Below are 24,694 nucleotides of genomic sequence, written 5' to 3'. Positions count from 1 at the left end.
GAGCAAGAATGAGGGCGTGTACACACACGATGCCTGTCAAGAACATAATTACTTACATTTGATTTCTTACTTACTTACATAATTACATCTTGTCATCTCTGACAGGAGTAGGCAAATCAAGATTTTTATTATAGTACAAGTAAGTAACAGTTCCAGAAAAGTACTAATGTCAGAGATATGCAATAGCTATGACTGAGGTGTAACTGACGTGCAAGTTCAAAATCAATACTTCAATTTCGAGCATTATACAGTGAATGCTCTTTCAGTCAAAGGTCACATTAGCTGAAACTTATGATCAACTCAAACAGAACATTGTGCACAGGGATATTCACGCTGTTGTAGAGTGCAGTCCACTAGTCGAATTACTGCTTTGCTCAAACAAGAAGTGCTGGATACTGGCTGTTCCAGTTACTAAGTGTTTACTGTAGCACACAGTAAAGTGCACCTAAGAAATAAGTACTACAATGAATAAGCAGATACTGAAAACTGTTTAGTTGTACTGTGGTACAAAGATTTACTTTAAAGGAGTACAGAGGGCCATCCAAAAAAATTTCAGATTAAGACATCTGATGAAAGTGTGTGTGTCATTATACCGAATAGCACGAAAGGTTTTAATGCGTGCAATTTGTTTCCCAGAAAAAAACTCACATAAACATAGCTTCACGCCTTCACCCTTAACTCGCCACTCGAGCTATAACGAGGATGAGGAGGTATGATGGCACGTCACCGATGACGGCATAAGGAGACTCGTTCTGGTTTGCCGGTCAGTGGGGGTCAGCGCATTGTCTGTTTGCCGCCGTAAACCTGTTTTGCCAGTTTTCCCGGAGAATGATAGATGGAGCGGCCGAAGCATTACCGAGCAAGGAGAAAGGCTTTATCAGAACCCCAAACAGCCGAGTAGCAGACGACAGCGGAGTAGCAGACAACATTTCTCTAGGCCAATCAGCGAGCGTTCTCCTTATAGCGTCAGCGCGAGGTTCATGGCAGATCACAGGCTGGTACTGCTCTTCACCACCGTTGCGCACGGTCGCTTTTTGCGGCGTATTTTAAATTCAATTTCTGCGATAATTATGACTCTGTGGTGTAAATTACTTCGCATGGTGCATCTTACTGGCAAACTTAACAGTCTTATAGGAAGAAAACTGGGTGTTAAAAATGACTTCTGTGCTACTTTAATGCTTGGCTCCACACCCTGGCGATACCTTCTTCTGAAGTTGATGAAGCGCTTTCACCTGTTTGGGAGGCACGGTTCCACATTCATGTAATTCCAGAGCATATGACCGCAGTGTCCACAACCTATGAAATTAGGATTTAAAAAATTGTGAAAATGAGAGCGCGTAAGCAACAGATTTGAAAACTCTCTACATGCATATACGCGCGGTGAAATTCCTTCAAGTCAAAATGAATTGAGCAGAAATCTGTTATGGTTTATCACATTGTCATGAACAATGTAGCATAACTCTACCATAAAGTCCACTACATAGATCAAGAACATCTATTTGACCACTACAGCTCTGAGCCCGAACATATCACTACACTGGTGAAAGTGGTCATGAAGCGGTTCCTGCTGTTGAGGCTGCACGAACTGTCCCGCAAGGTAACAGAAAAATCCCCAGAAGGCCTACACCATGAGCAAGCTGGCAAAACAAGTGCTCTTCATGAACCAGTGAGGCGGAGGTCACGACAAGACCAATAAACGAGTCCAGCCAGTCATGTTCGTTACATGTACAAATTCTCCTTTAACATTTAGGCGCCAAGCGTCCTACGTTTACTCAAAATTCAGGCTACAACTATGACAGCACCTACCACTTTTAAGGCCACCCATTTTCCTGTGTCTGTGTGTCTGCTTAGTGAAGAATGCAGAGCTCAATGAAGGTCACATATGAACCCAGATCACCGTTCATGCATTTTTTCAATATGACAGAGTAGCTTACAATATCTAAACTTCTTGCACAGACCAAGTTATATCGGTAACACACACTGAAAATTGTATACACTGAGTATTGACGTTCCATCCCCGTAGAAATTACGCAGCGTACGTGTTTACAGACATTATTTGTCATACTAGCACAACCTGCGGTTGAAACAGGTATACGAGACCTGACATAAAAGGCTAGCATGACGTTGCAGCGTACAATATTTGAACAGGCACCATCGGGATGCGGAAAAACGAATACGTACTTGCACCAACTGCCATTTTTGTTTTTGTTTTTTGTGGATTGGCTTGGTTATCTGGCGCTCATGCACTTCCGTTTGGCTTCGGCTACTACAATATGGCGAAGCCCGCGCTTTGCCGTCGAGGAGGAAACTCCCTCCGTTCAACTCCTTTGCTCTCTCCCATTTTCCTCCTCAGGCCTTTGCTTCTAGCCCCTCCTTATGATTTCTATGCCATCACGTGATACGGTATGTGAACAGCATCTGAGCGCGCTCCGGAATACAGCACATGAGAAAAACAGATGGAATCTGCCGAAAATAGAAAATAAATAAAAGCAAACCGTGCGCGTGCTCTGAACTGTCTTATACGCTCGTGCTGTGGGTCAAGACAAACTGGAACAAATGCACTCGCAAAAGCCAAATCGTGTTTCCATCAAAATGTTTACGGTAAACATAAGTAAACACGGTAACGTGCGAACATCATTTGCACGACTGGTGAGGCACACAAATAGAAACTTTAGACTGTCGCTCGCTTTTTACACATAAAACAAATATGCTGCGTATCAATTAAGTGAGTTAGTATCGACGTATACTGTCATGGGCGGTCTTGCACTTGCAAACTGAGGCAAAGGTGCGTATCCCAAATAAAAAGTCATCATGAGGCATATTGCCTCTTTCAAACAACCTCGGTAGAGCCCCTTCGTGGGCGACGAAACCAACAAGACATGTCAATGGAATGTGTCCCATGCAATACCACATCTCCAAGTACAGATACAGGTGTGCATGACAGTACAGATACAGGTCTGTGTTACACAGATAGGTTACTGCACTGTTTCACATATTGTTTTAGTATTTCAGGAAAGGTGCTAGAAACTACTTGGTAGAGAGCTTCTTTAACGCTTTCTTGGCGGCGTCTATTTTTAACAGCTATTGACTGCGAACAGCTAAACGAACTGCCTTTAATCACAGTGCAATGAAATAAGCTGCCTCCAGTGTTTCGTGGTTAAGCTTCAACAGTTAGTTGGAGTTAGTTGTTGACCTAACATGAACTCCTCAACGTTAGCCAGTGTATGAGAATCATGAATGGTTGAGTGACAATTGAAAGTTGCGGAACCGTTGAAGTATTAAACGACGCTTCTGAAACAAGGCTTATGAAGGCAGAAAAATGATCTCACATCGCGCCTACATGGTGAATAACTTAAATATTACTTGAACTACAACTCGTTCAAACTGGTTACACACACGGCGCACCCTTGTTGCGGCGGCATGACAGTAGACACACATACATGCGCTCTCTCGTACGAACACATCATTATGTACGCGCTCTCAAACTTAAGTCACACGCAAGAACAGATAGTTCGCAGTGATGGCAGATAGATCTATGAGAACACACCGAAATAAAACGAGCAAGCATATACAGATAGAATGTAATCAAGTGACATAGAAGGGAAATTGGCAGGTGGTGGGGTTGAAGTTCGCTACGGTTGCACTGTTATTTGTCTGTTGAAGCTAGAGTGCAATGAATCCACACCCCCACAACCAACACTTCGATAGCCTCCAAGAGCCACTGCGATTAAGACTTTGCAAGCTTCTTCAGTCGCCGCCCTTTTTCTTGTTCTTCTTTCTCGCGGTTGATGCCCTTTATGAGAAAATGGACCCGCGTTAGGCAATAAACTTTGACCACATTCCTTGTGATCGTGATACAATGTTCGGCACAACCAACAGACGGTATGTTTGCACCGTTGACAGACGCTACCACATCTAATATAGCTTCTCAGTGTAACTCAATCGTGCTGAAGCACCGCGAGACGGTGTTTTCAACCGCCACCACAAGGTTGTAGAGAGCTGACGTAGGGTACAACAAACCTCCCCTGTCGAATTGCCTCGTGACATCATCAGGCATGTTGCATGCTACGTCTTCTCCGTTGGTGATACAAAGTGCTCTGCAGTCTGCACATCGGTTCCTAAATAGACACTTCCGTGCAGCATAGCCTGCTATGTAAAAAACCAAGCGTGCGTCGCTTTGTTCCGCAACGTAAGACACATGGTCCATTGCTGTTCAAATCACGAACAAGCGGTGCGAGGACTACGTCAAGCTGACCTTCCGCGCCCGGGTACTTGGCTATCACAGACAAGTGAATACGTTTGATTTATGATCCATACCGTGGATGAAGATCTAAAAAAGAAAAAAAAATATATCACAAGAAATTTATGGGCGCCACGCTTGGGCCCAATGGGATTGACAACCTCCAATTCATCTAAGTACAGAATGATGTACACGGTGCTTGAAAGTAGATCATCCTGCAAGACTTTTCCACGTTCCTCGCGTAGCGTGCCATCGTGGAAACAGCAGATCATCCCTGGGTCAGTGGGGGGACGGGGCGTTAGCAATGATTCACCAATCGTTGAGGATTCGAGAATGTTTTTCATTACTTTCCCGATTGGCACATGCTGGAAGGACTGATGTTTGCCATCTGCATACTGGTATTGCTCTGGCTTTACATAACGAAGGTGCTGCTTTGCAAACTACTTGCGCTGGTGTGCCGTTTGAACTGAGGAAAACATGGTTTTCACAAAATCACACTTGAGTAAGTCTTGCAAGCTCTCTTTGGTAGCTAGAACGTCTTCGCCAATCGTCCCACGTATTGCATTGAAGAACTCTTCCATCACTGAACTCATCAAACAGTGCAACTGTTTCAGTAAAATGTGTTAGGAGTATACCCTCTCAGTAAAAAGAGTCGGGGGAACACTTCCCAAAAAGAGAGGAACGGAACACACTCAAAAAGGGGAATCAAGGGAGCACCCCAAGAATGGGAATCAAGACAACACCATTACAAAGAGGAATCGAGGGGACACCCTCAGGAGGGGGAGTGAAGAGAACACCCTTATGTGAGCGACAAAGAGGAGGCGGGACGCGCGAGCAACATAAACGTTCATTCGAGGTCTAATCCTCCACGCAAACGGTTGTCTGGGTCCCTATTCTAATCAGGCACACTACACCTTACAAAGGGGAGTAAAGAGAATACCCCATAAGGAGTCGAGGGAACATTCCCAAAAAGGGAATCAAAGGAATACCCTTGGAAGGGGGAGTCAAGAAAACACCCTTACAAAAGGGAGTAAAGAGAATGCCCCCACAAAGGGGAGTCAAGGGAAAACTCCCAAAAAGGGGGATCAAGGGAACACCAAACTGCAGAGTCAAGACAACACCCCCAAAAATGGGAGCCAAGAGAACACCCTTAAAAACGGGAATAAAGAGAACACCCTTACAAAGGGGAGTACAGAGAATGCCCCCATAAAGGAGGTTAAGGGAACACTCTCAAAAAGGGGAGTCAAGAGAACAACCTTAAAGAGGGAATCAAGAAAAACACTCACAGGTGGGGGAGTCGAAGGAACACCCTGAGGAAGGGTTTAGCTTAACCACCCGAAAGGGAGTCATACGTGTGACGAGCGTGAACACCCCCAAAGGAGTCCAGCATACTCCTTATTTTCTGAGAGTGTATGATGCCAAAAAGACGCTCTATATTGTCTTGGCTGAGCCGTGACGTCATTAGGTAAGCGTAGCCTACGTCACGAGTCGGGTACGCAAGGAGCTCCTTAGTGCTCGTCAAGGAAACCCGCAGCCCCTCAGCAGTACTACGGCTCAAAAAGCCGCGCTGCCCGGCATGTGCTTCCCACTTGCCGAGGTACTGAAGGACGTCGTCCAGCGTTTGTGTCTGTCGCTAGTTTGGCCTGCAGGGTAACGAAATGTCATAAAAGGTGCTTTATGTGGAGCATGTGTTACCTGAGCGCCTTGAGAAGATATCGAGACGTCATAGCGGTAATAACCTGAAGCATGAGCTGGACGAACTCTAGCGTTGGAGCCACAGTACCGTACTGCAGCTCGATACGAGGCCTGTACAGCGTTTGACCCTTGAGCACGACTTCGCTGAAGATTTGAAATGCAAGGTTCACCCGCATTTTATCGAACGGGCTCTCGATGTATATGGCCATGCGTGATCCTCGGCACGGCTTTGAGTGTGGAAGACACACCTCCCTTTATGTGCTCCCACAGGACCTTCGTAGCCATGCGAGAACAAATAAACACAGGTCAGCGGGCATCAAGTTTGCATCTCACACGCTGGTACATTGCGCGCATGATTTCTGAAGGTTGCGACCTCAACTTCGTCTTACCTTTCTATGATGGGTGTCGAGGCCGGCTTTGTGCATACCATTGCGAACGCACTTGATGAGGTGTGGAAAATCTGACAAGAAATACAGGAACCGGCCAGGATCTACAGGATGTACAATCTTACATTTCACGTCTGTGCTGCTCTTGGCCTTTACGTGCAGCATGTGCCACATTGAGCGGTTCCACGAAGCCCCATCGCAGCACACGTAGTCCACAAAAAGACCGGCTTGCTCGCACAGCAACACGGCCTCGGTGAATGTTGTGAAGCGGTGTCTGCGCGAACCATTTCGCTCGCTGCGCCATCCCTCGATTGAAGACGACGAAGTACCGGATGTTATCAGCAACTTGCTCACGGAAATCTCAGCACAATCGCACAACCTAGCATCCTGAGCTCCAATAGTGGCTATTGTCACTGTACAGACCCATGCACAGCTGCACTTACCTACTATTTGTGTTCATTTACCTACAAACGGCTGGAACGTGAAAACCATGCCGTGGTCTGCAGGTGTGTGCTTTGAGTCATCCTGGGTGAACTGTCCGAGGTCAACAAAGCCCTGAACTACGGCAGACGATGTAGATGATAGCTGCAAAGATAGTCTCATTTCGTCCACGACGAGCCCCGCCGTGTCTTCTGTATGGATGTATACCTTGTGCCTTCGCTCGGCAAACACGTTCCTATTGAATCCGAAACTTCCTTTGAAGTTCTGTCAATTGAAAGGTCGTGGTTGAGTAATTATCGTCCAAGGAATATTGTTGTCGAGTGATTATCATGTTTTAATATTCGCGGGAACACGTGATCAGCGCAGTTCCAACCGTGTGTGTGTGTGGTGGGGGTGGGGGTGGGGGAGGCGATAGGGGCAGCCGAACGTCGGGTACTGGAAGGATGCCTGGATAGCATTCACAGAACCCCGGTTGAGAAGCACTCCGATGTTCAAACATTCAGTTTCTTTCAGTTTCTAAACGAGTTCAAAATTCATCACTGCGAAGTGTATGCAGAACTCACAGGTGATTACTTTTGTGTGTGATCACACAGCCAAGTTCTTCATGGTGGTACTTTGAAACATTGTTGGGCATATTTCACTTTACAGTTCCTTTAATTGTTTAATTATAAATTAATCGAATGTTTTATTGTTCCGTCGCAAGTCGTCGTTTCCGGATTCCGGATGTTCCGTCGCTTCCGTCAAGGGCTTCTGGGTTCATTCAGCTGTTTCACAATACTTCCCCGCAGATAACGCATTGTGGGTTGCCACTGATGCTTGTAAATCCCAAGTCCATGTAGGAGCTGATTAGCTCCGAAGTTTCTCCCAAGTAGCTCCGACTTTCCAACAACAACAACAACAACTTTATTTCAGGATAATGGGTGGGGAGTTTCGTCGCCGGGGGCGATACTCTACAAACAACATTCCACTCCGACTTTCCAAGTGCCTGTAATGCTTTCGAAACGCAAGAAAAAAGCAAAAGCGTGATGCGGAGAGATTCTCGGGTGGAGTTGCAGGTGGTGCCAACCGATGAAGACGACAGCCGCTACCTGTATACACTGCGCAGTAACCGTGAGTCGCTGTAACTTGGTCCTATGATCTCGATGGTTAGCGTGCTGGCCATGTCACGTCAAGACTGGGACGTGCCCGGATTCGAATCCCGGTGCCGGCTGTTCTTGGGTTTTCCTCAAACGCTGTCAGACATATGTCGGCACAGTTCCCTTAGAAGTCGGCCTAGGACGCACATTCCCCAAGGGCATTAGTCGTGACGTTGCCCACCTGTGTGAGGCCGACAACGGCGAGCTCCTTCACCACCACCACCACCACTTGTGATTTCGATGTCAATCCCAATGTCAATGATCAAATGTCCAGCACTCTCCGGTAACAAGGCTGTACGAGAGCGATACTTGGTAGGCGGTGAAGTCGCACTCCCGGGTACTGAACACTACCCCGTTCGCGGAGCCTCAGGAAAAGGCTCGCAGAACCCCTGTTGAGAAACACTGGTCTAAGGACATCGTGTTTCCCTTCGTTTTTTTATTTTTTCAGTTGCAAAGTTGTTCTGCGACCCCCCGCTTCTTCTGTTACGACCCTCCTGGGGGTCACGGCCCACCGTTCGGGAAACAATATAAAGTACATATTGTACATATTGTATTGTATACAATAAAGTAAAAACGAATAGATTCAAAAAACGTCGCCTGTGGAAATGCGCTTGAGAACAAAACGGTGTCAGGACAGCGACCATCCTATAGCGCAATGTTATTCAGTGTCCTTGACCGTTTGCGATCATCATCACATAGTCGTTTAGCGTAAAATGCATTAAGTACCGTGTCTCAACAATGGATCCCTTCATTGACGCTGAAGAAAGCGTGTGGCATATCTGAGACAACAATAAAATAAATAATTTTTATGTGTATTTCGCAATTAATGAAGACTGCCACAAAAGTTTACGTTGTTCACTGTATGAATTCGCTTATCATAAGGCACCAGGAAAGAACCTTTCTTCCTGTTTTTTTACACCGTTCGAAGTTCTATTGATATAGTCAGGTTTCTTCCTCAGTCTGCATTCGGTTAGACGTCAGGCAAAATTTATGGACTATACAACGAGTGACAGTTCCAAGAATCCAAATACAATAAGTCCAGGGAAAGTGTGACGTGAACTGCCGAGACGGAACATAATTTACCATTTATCTTCACTATTGTAGGCTCCATTTTCTAGCTACTAGACTGCGATTGATGAGCCTCTAATGCATGCTCCAACGAAGATTTTGCTCCTGGTAGCTACTTCAGGGTCACCTATGATTTCCTTGTATAGGACGTGTAAGAGACAACGTTGAGGACAGCAGCTGCGTCCGCATAATGTAAGTTGGATTAGATAAAAAGAAAGTATTTTTAGTGTTGTAGGAACACCGGACGAACGGGGAGGACATCATACCTGCAAGGTACTTCAGAGTAGTACATCGCATCTACAGGCATACACTAAAACACAAAGTATTTGTGTCTTTGACACTTGTCTGCAGCATGAGCAAGAGAAATAGCTAGAACGATGAGAGTCATAGCTTGAGAAAGAAATGCATCCATCACGATTTCCAAGATGCTGGTATCCGAGTGAGAAAAATAATTTTCTACAAATATATTTCAGTAATCAAAATTGTATCAACGGAGGGTGGTTATCACGTGTGGGCCAGCTCTATGTGAAGATAGGCTGAGTTACGACAAACAAAAGCCCTCGCCTAGTGCACAGTTTGTATAACGTTGTGTCTTACAGTACCAAAATGTTAATACTTTGATCCACTCGCCATAAACTGCATGGGGTTTAAGGCTTCAATCACGGCACATGAGATATCTCAGCGCACGTGCATGCGAACCGACTTGTCAGTCAGGTGCGGCATGGCGCACAAGGCCAAGAAGGGCACCTTCAAACCTTCTACCAACTACACGTTTTCAGTAACGCAACACGTATCAATAGGTGCGATGCGCACTTATCACCGCATCGGTCAAACTCGAAACAACATTTTCGCCCTAATCACCTTCCCGGTTATCAATGCAACTTTAGTTCATACTGAGTCAGTTGAACTAACGAACTGTTGACGCAGGTTGCAATATTCCTGACACAGGCGGTCTCGATGATGTATGTGTCCTCCGTCTCTTGTACGAATTATCCCACATGACTCGTACTCCTAACTAGGTAAGCTCCAGCGTACAGTTCTTCCTCAATTTGTCAGCACCGCGGTTGTGCCCTAGAAGGGAAGTGTCTGTAACTATATTTACACGTGTCATGCAAGTTCACGTCAGTTTATAATGCAGTCACAAGCCACGAGACTATTACGGAGCGAAGGAAATACTATGTGAAAAACTTATCGCTGTTTGAAATTCTCAGAAAACGTGATATGTGTTTGACGGGAATGTGCGTTTGTTCCCGTCAGTGTCTCGCGCTCTTCGGGAGTTTTTAAATGATTCTTCAAGCTTTTGCGCGTATCAAAAGAGTGCAATGCTGTTTTTGAACCACTTCGATCCATCGAGGACAGTCGGCCAGGTGGAGTGCACTTCGAGCGTCCACCTTCCATAAGACAGCGGGCATCTGATCAGCAACATGCGTTGCAGTCCAAATTAAGCATGTACCGCTGTAGCTATGCAAATAAAGTAGGTCGTATTTCGTAATGGAATCAATGATGCAGCACCGACAGACGTCGAAACTTCTTACGTCGGAGTTCATGTTCATCTGAGTTCGGAAACTATTTATGTCCGAGGTCTCCACAACGAAGCGTTGTTCCTCCTTCACGCGTTTCATGAAGCTGACAATGACGTCCAGGACCCCATGAGGACACACCTGTTGTCAAAAGAGACAAGGTTACAGATGTGCATATAATTTATTCGTAATGTTTGTACAGGGTGTTTCATATAACGTGAGAAAAAATTATAAGTGGCGACGTACTCATCGGAGGATTGCGGGGCTCTCGGCAATTACCTTCTGGAAACTTTCGCCGCCATTTAGGAAGGCTTTGGACAATTTTTAATTGCGGGAAATTAAATTTGTTTTAATTGAACTTTGAAAATTGCCAAGCAAACCTCACCTTTTACAGAAATATGAAGTGCTGCATAGATAACCGCAGACCCAACAAGAACTATGCACACTATGGCACCAGAAATAGGCGGAAAGAAAAAATAGTGAAAATTCCGTTTTAGCCCCGCCTGCTTGATTGTCGCAAAGAAGCACGCAACAAATGTGCGTCTAGAGGAGGAAGTGTCCCCGCCTTCATTTGTTTTGCCTTTTTTGTGATAAGATGGCTGGCAGTAGCATCAAGGTCAAAGCGGGGGAAGGAAAGGGAAAACAAGAGATGGGAACAATCCCCTCTAGACGCACATTTCGCGCGCGCTTCTTTGGGAAAGCAAGCAGGCGGGGCTAAAGCTTCATCTTTACAAATTTTTTTCAACTATTTCAGTTGCGATACTATGCGTAGTTTTTGTTGGATCTGCGGTTATTCGCGGATGAGTTCATATTTCTGTAAGAAAAAAGTGAGGTTCGCGTGGCAATTTTCAAAGTTCAATTAAAAAATAAATTTCTCGCAGTTAGAAATTGTCCAAAGTCTTCCTCAACCGTGGCAAAAGTTTCCAGAAGGTAATTGCCGAAAGTCCCACAATCCTCCGGCGAGTGCGTCGCCAGTTAGAATTTTTTATCACTTCAAGTGAAACTTATATTATATATTACCATTTATCTTTTACTTATTATTATATATAAACGTATACTTGTATTGTAAGCTGAGCAATCTCTGAATGCTGCGAAAGTTGTTGTTCTTAATGTTCCTGAAAGGTCATTGGTGATGTTTTGAGAGTTGGTCGCGCTAATTATGGAGCAGTGTCATCACTAGAGAGCGGATTTTCAGGCACATGCCTTTTCGTTGGGAGGCGTACACACGGCTAGAAAAAAAAGGTAGAAATAAGCTGAAGTAATGAGCTGTTATACCTCTTTTATACCTTCTGTTTCAGATGTATACCTTAGGGTGGAGAAGAGGTACAAATTTCCGATTTATACCTTCAACCATTCTCAGGGGTATAAAAGAGGTATAAAGGAGGTCTAACGTAACATATTTATACATCACCACGCGCTTATGCCCGGTACCAGGTATAAATCACCGAGGCTTTACCTCTCACGGTATAGATGAGGCTGCTTACACCTTTACTTCCACAACTTGCTGTATCACATCATTAGTATTATTTTTTTATTGAGACCGTATCAGTTAAGTTAAACGGATATTTCATTAAGAAACGCAGACATCAGTACAGTAGCACCTGATTCCGCATGGTGATTTTATGGCTGCATACTATCTGTATACCTGCAATTATTAAACCTAGATGTTCTTACCCTTACCTTCAGAGTCCCTTACCAGGCGAAGGCTGCTAGAGAATTTGTCAAGTGTCCAGCGGTATATCAATAGTTGTTGCCCTCTAAATGTCTATGTCGTAATACACACTTGATGACTACACACTGCCAAACTCGCTGAGCGGTCTTGCTCCTTGAAACTTTTCTTTTGTTTTTAATTCCATGTATATTTTTTTCTTTTTTTGACATTGGGAGTAATGTGCACGAACCTTGCTTTCTACTTCACACCCATGTGCGTTTGCACGTGTTTGTAGTAGGGTATTTTTTGTTGCTTTTCTTCCCTCCAAATGTGATTTTTTTTCTCGTTTGCTTCCGTATAAATTTGCTGCAAACTGGATTAAAATATACCTCTAGAGCGGTATAGGTTGCAGCGGTGTGTACCCAAGGGGTATAAATTCTAGACATCAACTAGAGTATAAACTATTTATACCCTTTCTGTACCTAAATTTCTACCCTAAAGGGTACGAGTTGCACGGGCGATTGATACTCTAAAAGGTGTAAATTAAATTTTTCTAACAGTGATGCTGCCTTTCAATGTTCTAAGCGGGAATTAGGTTGAAGGCTGATGCATAGTACCCTATTGTTAGTGCTTTTTTTTTCTTCAAATAGGCGACGATAAGTGCCTGACCAGGTACTTTACTTGCTGCTTGGTGTTTATTTCATAGTTTTTGCAAATGAAAAAAAAAAGAAAAAAGTTCGTAACAGCCGAGAACACAGTTCGTCGCGTTACATAACAGAATGCAAGTGTCTCTTCCTCTGACAGAAAGTGAATTCTTTTCCAGCTGCATTCCTTGCACCCGGTGCAAGACCGCGTCTGCCCTTGCAACTGTGCTTAGCGAGGACCAGAGCTGTATAGGTTAGTCACAGGGTGCAACTAAGTTACAGTTATGACTTTAAAAGTAGCTAAGTTACTTCCAGGAAAAATTACTTAGACTGCAACGTACCTCAGTGACAGTTACCCGTGAAAATGTCCATGTGTCTCAATTACTTCCGGCTACTTATACTCAAGGTGACCGCATATAAAACTTTGGAACACAGTTTATCAAACGTTGTACTTGTTGAAAACAAACTTCTGAAACCGTTTCTTTTTCTTTCTTTTTTTTTTTTTGCAGTCAAGCCGATAATGCTGATAAATTTGTTCTTAACAGCGGGACATGTTTTAAGTTCTCAATAGAATGACTCTGTAACGTTCCACACCCAGGACCTAACACTGACAATGAAATTCGACTGAAGAAGTAACTTTCCTCAGGGTATAAGTTACTCGAAACAGTAATTAAATTACAACAACAACAAATAAATTAATGATAATGAATGGGGAAATTCGCAATTAAATTACAGTTACAGACGCAGATTTAAGAAAGTAGTTAGTTACAGTAATTAGTCACACAAAAAGTAATTACTTACAGTAACTCAATTAATTGTAGTTAGGCACTTTACAGCTCTCGTGGTGACGCTCTTTCTGTTCCCGACCATATCCCTCGCGAGTACCCGTGTTCGTACAGGCACACCTCATCAAACCGCTCGACATCGTGTTGTCGTTCTTTGCATGTAGGACAGGTCGTTGTAACAGGGGATAGAATGTCACGCCGGGACACATTGAAATTATGCTTTTCTTCTACTGCCTCCATGCTTTCAATAAAAAGACGTGTGCACGGTGTTTACAGTTCACTTCCAAAATAAAGATTGCCGTGCGATCACAGCGATTATGTGGACGCGAAAATCTCCATACTATTTTTCTTCCTATTTCTCTCTCTCGCTGGCTATGTGGGATCTTTCTCTCCGTGTTTTTCTTCTTTTCGCTCACTCACTCACCCACTCTTCCACACTCTCACTCTCCCACTCACTCACTGACTGACTACAAGCCCATTATTTCTGAGCAGCAATTTTCACACATGTGCACTTAATGGAGCGGTATGTTACCGTAAAGCCACCAATGCTGACGGCGCCTCTCGTAGTGCCTGTAGTGCAATAATGATCATGCTTCGTGCCTATTCCGAGAAAAATCGTCCCTTTGTGGGCCCTTTTTACGCCTTTTTGGGCGCCCAAAGAGGCGTTTTTTAGTGCCTTAAAATTCGGTCTTTATAGTGATCACACCACTACACATATACCCATGCAGTATCGACACGTCTCGAGACTCGGGTTTGAGCGTTGTGATGCACATCGTGATATAAATCAATCATCATCCATAAAGCAGGCGATACTGAACTCTCATTTGCGTTGCAGGGACGCTTTTCTACGAGGCGCTGTGTCATATACAGGCGGGCGCACGCCCTCCCTGCTGAGTAGAAGATATTGCTCATTATCAGCCGAGAGGACGGTGTGCCAGCATCCTGTGACATGCGCATAGACGTACCGTGGAACGGCACGCCTGCATTATCCGCAATGCAGGCAGAGAGTTGATATAACACAGAGATATTTGGAATCATAACTCATCATTTTCCGGCAAAGGGCGATATCATTTCCTACGCCAGTCTCGCCGAGGTGTATCGTGCTGCGAAGTTCTTCGCGCGCGCGCGTCCATCATTCCAGTGAATTCAACGCCTCATGGCATCGTCATCACAGATTTCTTGTTGTTCTAAAAGCAAAAGAAAAGGGTCGCGGCTGCTGTCAGACGCAACCCGTAAGTACCCCAGACGCGGTAGTGAACCTTCCACAGGTAGTATTACGGCGCTAAATTTCGTTGTCTGTGAAGTTGGCCCACGACGAATGATCTCCCGGGCACCATGTCGTCAGACCGAGCAAGCATCCTGATCGGTAATTAACGACAGTACCAGTTCCAGAGATTCAACTGTAAATGGCTGGAACGCTGGAATACGTGCTCGCAATCACAAGGACAATGCATCGAAAAGGACACGACTAAGTAGGGTCTAAGTCTATTAATTCACGCGTTACAAAAAGAATAAATGCGTTTCTAAATTAAATTAGCACGCCTCGTGAGCTTGGCACATTCGGCGCCTTCAACTATAGGCAATTATCAGTGACTACTCAACATGTACGTTTATTATAGACTGTCAGTTCAATGCAATTCTGATGATGGGTACAAATGTGTGAATCTGTATTCCCAACCAATTGATAAATCAGGCGTATTTCGGGCCCCTGTGAATGTCTTTATGAAAGCATTTATGTTCCTTGCTAGTGGGAAATTTATTAAATAGTATGAGCAAACACACTGGCATTGTAAAGCTATTCCCAATTATTATTATTAATGTACCTGCATGCCTATGTATTCCTAATAACTGCAGATGTCGCCCAATGTCACGCTGCCGATGTTAGCTTTCTGCACGGTAGCAGGAATATATAATTATAGAGGACCTCCGCTACCACTGATTTCCTGTTGTGCCACCGAATTCCCTCAAAATGCGGACGCATCCTTATTTGTTGGACATGGTGTTCTTGTTTCACATTCCTTCTTCTCGAGTTCGTATCGACCGAGCGAACCTGTTTTCGCTTTTTGTTACGGGATTTTCCATTGTTTCATGACGTATCGACTTTTTGAGCAACAGTTGTCCCTTGCTCGGGCACGAAGTGATTATTGCGAAATCAGATGCACAGTCATGTGCAAAAGTCTACAGAGCATGGAAATGACGGTTGCGTGTACTCGTTCAGAAGGATGAACGAGTGCGCTGGTAGCGACTCACCGCGGTAGTTTCGGTATCGCACGAGTGTTCCCGCGAGAGGCGCTCTCGTGCACCGTGCACACGACCTCAAACATACCCCTTTTTCAAACTTGGATAAAATAAAGCACTTGCTCAACAAAGATAACATTGCAGAAAAGAGGAACTTCCGCAAGGGCACCAAGGGTCTGGCGTAGGACTAGCAATTAAAAGCGGTAGCATTAACAAATGTGGTTCATGCCAGTGTATGAAATTGTCATTACGCGACATAATACTCAGCGACGTCGCACTGAAGCATTACAGAGTCAAACTTGGTTAGGGCGTGACGGATCGTCGCATTATCGCGGATGTTGAGTCGTCGCTCGCGCTTTCTATCTCAGTGCTCACCAAAAAAGGCTCTATTTTGGTCCCTTTCCGAGACACGCTAGCAATAAACTGTTCTCCGCGGTGATTTGGCGTAATGAGTGCTAAAACGCTTGAAATGAAGTTTTTATACCAGCCCATAAAAGAAGCACATTTCCGAGTGATAAGTTTTATCAATGGAGACACCGCTATAGCAGGAAGGAAATGTATCCAACAAACCTTTCCTTTATTTCCTTTCCTTTTTTCTTTTGTATCCGACAAACGCATAATCTTCGTTTGCTCAGGGGTGGAGACTGCGTGGATATAAAAGATAGTTGGTTGGTTGACTGAGAATGAGAATGCTGATGATGACTCTGTCTATATTAATAATAAATATTACTCTTACCAGTATTAATCATAATAGTAATTATTACGAGTTGTTGTAGTAACAATCTCAGACATCGTCATCATCAGCATCAATTCAGCGCATGGAAATATTCTCACTTTCCTAGAAGCACCTTCTTGCGGCACCTTTCATTCGTAGGGCTTTACGCTATAGACGACCTGAGCCCATACCTCATTGATTACGTAACGCCGCAAAGCATGTTGGTGGGCACTAGCAGCTTTATCAGCCTATCAGCCGACGCGTTTTTCCAACACCTCCTGGAGAGCATCAGGCCTGCGCCCCACGTGACACAGCGTCACACACGAAGGGCTGCTATGAATGCTGCTATGACGTCAATGAAAGAGCGAATAAGAGAAAAGCTCGAAGCCACTCGCAAAGCTCACGCAGGCCTCCCTGGGTTGGGCAGTGCGCAGGCCTTCTTCTATCTAGGAGGTGTTGGTTTTTCCCGCTTCTTGCTCACCACAGTAAAATATAACCTGGAACCGGTCTTCTCGAGACGTCACATGTTTGTAAACAGAGGGTCGTCTATGCGAGTAGGTCAGCTTTTTGCGCAGACCGTAAGCTTTTCCCTTTCTCCTTGTGCAGGTTGGAACGGTCTCATGGGATCGCTCTCAAATAAGGTACCAAAACAACTACACGTCAGGTCCACGTGGCTTCTACACCAGCTCGCGTGGCTGACTGGTTTGCGTGCTGGCCATGTCACGTCGAGACTCGGAGGTACCCGGGTTCGAATCCCGGTGCAGGCTGCGCTGTCTGGGGTGTTTCCTGGGTTTTTCTCAGACGCTGTTCGACATATGTCGGCACTGTTCCTTTAGAAGTCGGCCCACGACGCACATTCCCGTCAGAGCGTTAGTCGTGACGTTGCCCACGCCGACAACGGTGAGCTCTTTCAGCATCACCACCACCACCACCACGTGGAATCATCTTTTTCATCATAGTGTTGTGGCCCAACGGCGATAGCCTCCTTATTGCTGCTTTCGACAGACGCCGCTTTCGGCGACTTTGGACAGACGCTTTGTCACGTGCTTTCTTCACGTTACGAAAAACTTACCTTGCCGCTGGTTACGCTGCTGTAAAGAATGATGACTGTGGACTAGGTCACCGGAACCTTCGGTCATTCCATCTGGTTCTTATTTCTCGAGCACTTGAGGTGAATGAATTTCCTTTTTGACAACAACATAAGGTTCGCGATTTGGTCACAGTTTGTTGGGATCAGCGTTCAGTGGAATTGTTGGGCGGTGCAGCTTCTCTCATGCAAACAGTAAAAAAAAAAAAAAATAAAACACTTTCCTTTGTCGGTCAGCGTTCATTTCCGCGCTCTTTCATTGCTTGCGACAGCATTGTCATCCCACACCACACGTGTGAACCCACTCGCACATAGTGTGGGATCATCAACAACGGAATTGCATTGAACACTTTTTCCGAGTACATGGCGAAAGGGTACAAATCTTCCAGCGAGGAGAAAAGCGAAAAGTAGCGAAATGAAAAGAAAACGAGAACGCTCGTGCAGCAGGATAAAAGAGAGGTGAAAGAAGCGCTTTAAATCATCAGATGGGTTTTCCAAGGGTCGTCTTGGGAACCTGCTTCTATTTTTCTAGGAAACTTCCTTCGCGAGAGCCCCATCTTTCGAGGTCGGTTGTTTTTCGCATTCTAGAACTTATTTTCCCTCAGTGCGCGGCACTGAAGCACATACGCACTGAGCTATACCGCGTAAACGCGTGATCGTTTACTCAAGTTGTGCACGAGCATTTCACGAGCATTTTGTTATAGTACGCTTGTATGTTGACGAAACATTGTCGTAGCGCTCATTTCTTATGTACTCTGGCGCACTGCTCATTAGATTTCCGCCTTACACTTTGTTGGAGTTCTCTCTTGTGCTGTTCCCCATCTTTGTCCCTATCTTGTACGCGTCCCGTGATCGCCGATGCAGTTATGTAATTGCAGTAGATTTACATTTAAGGTGAGTCAGCCTAGCGTTGCGACATGCTCTACGTGCCGCAGGGTAGGACTGCGGATAATTTCGGCCACCTGGGGTTTCTTTCGACTTCGCCGGAAATCTCCGACACTTCTTCTCCTGGTTCTCCATAGTTTCGGGTGTTGCCCGCATCCCCAGGAGACGTGAAAACGCCACGGGTCAGACCTCAGACCACATCTTGAAAGGCTGCACTAAAAATGCACTGGCAAAATAATCGATAGTGAGAACCAAATCTAGACAAGAAAAGTAAAAAAGAAAAACGATTGACTGTACCATCGATAGCCCACTATCGTAAAACCATCGATATTGGGAGTTTAATACATCGGAAGGTGTTTACAGTTCCGAAAACGTGCTAAGCCATAATCATTGTCTTTGGTGGGAGGGGGGGTCTATTTATTTTGGCAGGAAAAGTCAGCCAGAAAGGACTGCTTGCTATTCCCAGGTACATAATTCTTTACTGGGTAGACAAGTTCCTGGGGTATAGTCAGGGTCAGGCGATGTGGGGTAAGCGGTCTTCCGCCGTCCCGCGCCGTCCGCGGGCAGGGTTGCCGATTGCTCGAAGGAGAAACAGATGAAAACAACGAAAATCATGTGGATTGACTGAAGAAAGAAAACAAAAACAAACAAACGGAGAGATTGCCTCCACCAAGCAAGAGACCACGCCGCGTACGGAGAACATAGCCGTGCACATGTCCATGAACATGTGAGCTATGTTATCCGTACGTGGTTTTAGAAGGAACCTGTAGGCACATGTGCTTCATCACATGTGACATCATTCTACGACGGGGGCATGAAAAGCCTGATGTGCCGCCCTGAGAAGTGCGTCAATGATCCGGGAAAGCTACGTAGAAAAGTAATTTAAGGCGTGTGGAACATGCTTTACTTTCTGGTCACCCCTCGTGTACCGCTTGAACATTCTTGCTTGCGCGTGGCATGATACTGATTTTCTTTATAAAGATCCAGCAACCACGATAAGTAGCATCAGGAAGAACAATGAAGCACATATACCCGGCCAGATACCGATTTAAGATGTACTTGTGGCGATGTCGTTCACTATTCTTAGTCGTGCCAAATAGCTCGAAGCGCACGTTTTCACCATCTGGACGCAATATGACGCATACAGAAAGTCCCCCAAAGTATCGCGGACGTGTACAATCACCTTCAGAGCATATACGTGTGTTATATTTTATTTTGTGCTCCGTTAGTGGAGTTCGTGCTTCTCGCGTATCACACATTTTACCGTTACCTCGCCAGTGTGACGCGTGACAGAGTTCAGTGCACTGCTATAGGACTCTATGGAAACTGCACGATTTTGGCAGGCTGCGCTAAAGTGAAAGAGTAACCAAGACGTGTTTGCGGAAACATCATTTTACATTGCGGAGTGTACACTCAGTGGCTCGGCCACTTGGAGGGCGATTATGGAAGGCATAATCGCCCATGGCATGTTTGATAACCGACAGTTTGCGGCCTTACGTCGTGAGCTAACGGGTGGAGCAACTCCGAAAGCTAATTCGATAGCCCGGTTTCTCATAGACAGTGAAACGCGCAGTGCCAAACGTGCACTGCAAAGAAGGAAGGAATTATTATCTTACGATGCACTCAAGACCGGCCACGTGGCGTACTGGTTATGCTGGTGATCGCCTTTCACGCCGAGACTGGGAGGTGACGCGGGTTTGAATCCCGGGACCGTCCAGACGAATGTCGGCACTGTTCCCCACGAAGTGGGCCCAGGACGCATACTAAACCCCCCTCGCCCACTCCTTCCTGCTGTCCTCTCTGCATCTGTCCACGTCTGTACGCCGCTCATAGCCACAGTTGCTTCGCGGTGCTAGCACGGAAAACGATGCCCTCCAGGATTGATCCAGCAGTTGGTTACTAAGCATACTTCATCACATAGGCGGAGAGTTTTAAATCTGCCGGAGGGGGCCGGGCACGACGTCCCCCCCCCCCCCCCCCGCACTTCATGTGCAGAGGTCGGAGAGGGTGTCGAGAATTTCGTGTTGCGACGTTGTGAGGCAAATTTTTACCGGATTTTCATTATCACTCGCATGACACACACGATTCTTAGAATATCCATCGAAAATTTCATCTTGAGTGCCAGCTGAGTAGACTTCCCGCAGGGGGCCTGCCCCCCCCCCCCCCCCCCGCAGTCGGCGCCGATGCTTCGTCACGAACAGAGCCGTATATTAAAAGGGAGTCTGGCCATTGGGAGGAGTCACAAAAAGAGGCTCGACCTGTCAATCACAGTTTCGGTCCTCTGATTGGTTTCCTTTTTATCAAGGGGGTCGCCATGACACCTTACTGCCACCCAAAATGGCGACGAAAACAAACGCAGTGAAGCGGGGATTTCGTGACAAAAAATTTTCACGGACTACTCTGATTTCACGCCGCAAATGTACATCCTCATATACGTTTCTTGGAAATCAGTTTCAACTTACGCTCATCCGCCGATATCTAACTGAAAATAATACGTTTTGTCGCCGGTGTTAGGCCTAGTGAACACGGCGATCATAATGAAATCATAACAAAAACGGCAGTGTGCTGTACAATCTTATATTTAATAGCTGGATTTCATGGATATAAACATTCTTGCCTCTTATATTCCAACTATTCATGTAGATTTGTTTAAAAATCATACCGACAGCAGAATGTGTCCCAGCAGGTGGTTCTGCCGGCAGCGGTACAACGACGGAAGCGGACGACAATTCCCAACGTGCCTTACGCTCCCTAGGTGGCGCTCATCAAATTTGCACCAACATTCCACTACTTTTGCAGATTGCGAGAGGTATCCATTTCAATCCCATCCAATCCACTTGCCACCCAAAATGGCGCTGCCCATGTTGGATATGGGGACAAATAGTGAGGATAGGTTGATTGATAGCGCCCCATATTTCAAGACTTCATTGGTCGGAAAGCTGAAAAAGTAGGTGGTGCTTCAGGTATAGGCATGACCCATTAATGGCCAGACTCCCTTTTAATATACGGCTCTGGTCACGAACACTCGCGGTACCTACACTTCGTCTTCCTTTCTTCGTTCACTTTGTGCGCATTCTTCCTACGCGAAACCGTGATATCAAGCATCGAACCTGACGAGGGGCTATGCGCACTACATTCATCTTGTTCATTGGAAACAGGGAAATATCACTGTAGCCGACCAGTCTCGCAATTGTCTGTTGGCATAATGTCAGTTAAATCGACAGCCCTGACTCTAACCATAGAAAAAAAAAAAAAAAGATGACGTCATCGCAAAGTTTCTGTGGTGTGATCACAGTCACCGTGTAAAATATTTCAATGAAATTTGCTGTCAACCGTTTGTAATCGAATTTTATAGTGGGCGCTTTAGCTGCCGTGACTTCACAATCAGTAACTTCCGGTTTCTGTTTTACCGAACATCGAAGCCACGAATTCTGAACTTGAACTCGCTGATTACATCTGGCCGTGTCTCGGGGTTGCGCACTCCAGTGGCATAGCGCAAAAGCGCAGCACGTCACGATTACACAACCACGAAACCGAAACCAGAAGTAAATGTGTTGCCCGTTGTTTTTGTTGTTTGTCTCCCAAAAAATAAAGCTTATGTTGAACGAAATTTTGCGTACGGCCAACTCACAGTGCAGTGAATCTTTAATTTCAATGCCAGGCGATGGTTCAACACCGTCCCATTAAAAAAAACTCGCGTTCCCCCATCCTCCAGTATACCTTGACATATCCCCATTTCTAAGCAATGCTCCAGGTAAGCTGTTTTTATCGGAGGGCTTAATGTCACACAACGACATTTCACAGCAACATTAGGGTCAAATGCATTCCGGGAAAAATGTCATCAAAATAATTGCGCGCGAAACCTATTCAACCTCTCCCGCTTCCGACGAGAGCCGCTGCTCATGGACCGGCGCTGCGGTCGCCCCAACGCCCAACTGGCGCGCTTTTTCCGACGGAGTCGTCCCTCGGAGTGAACGAACGTCGTGTGTGAGCGGGCAAACACTCGCCGTCGCGCATTTTGCCCGGTCGTCACGCTCCGTAGCCGCTCTGGTGTCGTTGACAGCCCGTCGTGGATGCTCGTGCACCGCAGTTTAATATCACTGTTTCCGGCCTCCAGTTCACATCGTTCTCAGTCAATACCTGCGTTTCATACATGTTTGCTTTCAAGCTTCCGGTGTGTGCTACTTAGGTGTTGTGTCGACCACGGTATTCAGTGTGTCGTATAAGTGTGAGTGTTTGTGTGCAACGGCTCAGCCATGAGATTCGGGTGTCAACCGCGTGCCAGACTCTGGATAATATTTACTCTCTGCTGTGTCATAGGTGAGTGCATATTTACGCCCTATGAAGTGCGTAGCAGGGCCTGCGAAGAAGCGTACCTTATGCTGAAAACGTGTTTCTCGTTTTTTTCTTCCGACTTTCCGACTCAAGCGTTGGAGGCGAGTCTGTGGTTTAATTATTTTCTACGTTCTTCACTGTAAAGAGGTTGGCGGGAATGTCAAAGCAGGGGGTCGATGGAAACACTACAAAGGGGGAAGTGTGCAGTAGACCGTGGGAGGCGCTGGATAGCGGTGCTGATGTTGCGTTGCATGTGTCCTCACGAAACTCGGCTGCACGACGAGTATTGTAAGGTATGATGCACCACCTGCCTTTATGATGTGCGAGAATTTCCCGGTCATACCAGCGCATTGTCCCACTGTTTCGGGTCGTAAGGAAATAGCAGACTGTCCTTTTCATGCCCCGCTAGCACTGCGAATGAACTGATGCTATGCGAGGCCTGGAGACGTGGACGGATAACTAACAACCAGAAAGAGCGGCAGGTGAGGGTTGGTGTGTATCCTGCGCATAAATCTGTCCGGAAAGTCTTCCGGAAAAGACAGGAACAAACTTAAGACGGCCGGATTACATCCTGGCAACTCCCAACTTTAGCATGACCGTGAAGAAATCACTAATGAGAGAATGTTGCACCGAACCGACCACGCCCGTGGTAATATCTTGGGGATACAGGGCTATTTTGACTCATTTTCTCTCTAAACCTCGACTAAGGGGAACTGCTAAAGTCATTATTCGTATTAGAGGCATCAATTTCATGTTCACTGCCGCTTGTTCAACCATGCACACAGTTACTGCAAACCGCTATTAGAGGAAGTCGATCGAGCTGAACTATGGCTAAACTGTCAGCAGCTTTATGTCGTCGACGACCACGCCCCCTGAGCATGCCCTCGGGCAGCAACGGTTGCATTTATTTTAGTTCACGCGATATCGAACACAGTGTGCAAATATTTATATTTTCTTCAAAAAATACGAAGGCAGTCACTGTCGTTATATAGTTCTGCCGTTTATAGTGACGCACATAAACGAGCAGCACGGTGCTGTCGCTTCGGGTGCGGCGTTTCGGTCAGTTATATAGCATGAGCTTATTATGCGAATACATTCTAAACGAGAATAACTTCATTCAATAACGTGTTCCAGGCCATACAAAAACTGGAACGTACTACAAGCGCCTACCACAACCACCATAGACAGCATGATCGAGGTGTCGTGCGCAAACTAGATCCCGCGGCAGAACTACCCGATCGCCGGTCCCTAGGCACCTCTCGACCAGAGTTGCGTGGTGGGGTCGCATGAGAACGCAATTATTCCATAACAACTAACTAATATGATTTTACAGTGAATTATCAACATGGCATGGAACAGGTGGAGAACTGTCGCCGATGAGCTCGCAACAGCAACAGAAAGTCCTTCCCATAGGCTGCGTTAAGGTTCTTCCACAATGAACTGTGACCTCCAGAAGAGACCTAGGTGTATGGAGTTTCATTTAATGACCATCTGACCGGGTTTAACAATGAACGGTTCATGACAGTACATTTTACCTTTGCCCGGTATCTTACTATTTGTTATCTTGCATGACATTGTGCTTCGTAACGCGAATGCTGGTTAACAAGAGAGGGATATAGTAGAATAGATGTAGAAGGGAAAAAATGGAAACGTAGGTCGCACTGGTACAACCTTATACGAGAGAGGGATCTCTGAGTAAAGCGAGTACAGCACGTTCAGGTACTGCATGCGTTGGTAGACATATGCGGGTAGGAAGACAGACGGTGATCATACGATATATATTTTTACGAATATATTTTAACATTCACGACGTAAACGAACGTACTTGCTATCTGAGTCAAGCGTACAGGGGCAAAGAGTTATGCGCG

At 45.8% G+C, this 24,694-nt stretch overlaps 1 protein-coding gene across 5 annotated transcripts in view; it reads left to right on the top strand.

Moving 5' to 3' along the window:
- Positions 1-24,694, top strand: part of LOC135385619 (kin of IRRE-like protein 1) — a 569,797-nt gene that overhangs the window by 147,211 nt on the left and 397,892 nt on the right. For 3 of the 5 annotated variants that reach the window (XM_064615056.1, XM_064615054.1, XM_064615059.1), the window contains exon 1: positions 22,462-22,811. The exons of 1 other annotated variant lie outside the window; for it this stretch is intronic. In XM_064615056.1, coding sequence (XP_064471126.1) covers positions 22,748-22,811 — 64 coding nt within the window. In that variant the 5' untranslated portion in view covers positions 22,462-22,747. Of the gene's footprint in view, positions 1-9,915; positions 9,986-22,461; positions 22,812-24,694 lie in introns of those variants that run through there. One more of the 5 variants, XM_064615058.1, reaches the window with a different exon arrangement.

The sequence above is a fragment of the Ornithodoros turicata genome, chromosome 2 (assembly GCF_037126465.1).
Source record: "Ornithodoros turicata isolate Travis chromosome 2, ASM3712646v1, whole genome shotgun sequence".
NCBI lineage: Eukaryota > Metazoa > Arthropoda > Arachnida > Ixodida > Argasidae > Ornithodoros > Ornithodoros turicata.
Note: the sequence above shows the minus strand (reverse complement) of the source record. Positions and strands in the feature narration are given on the sequence as shown.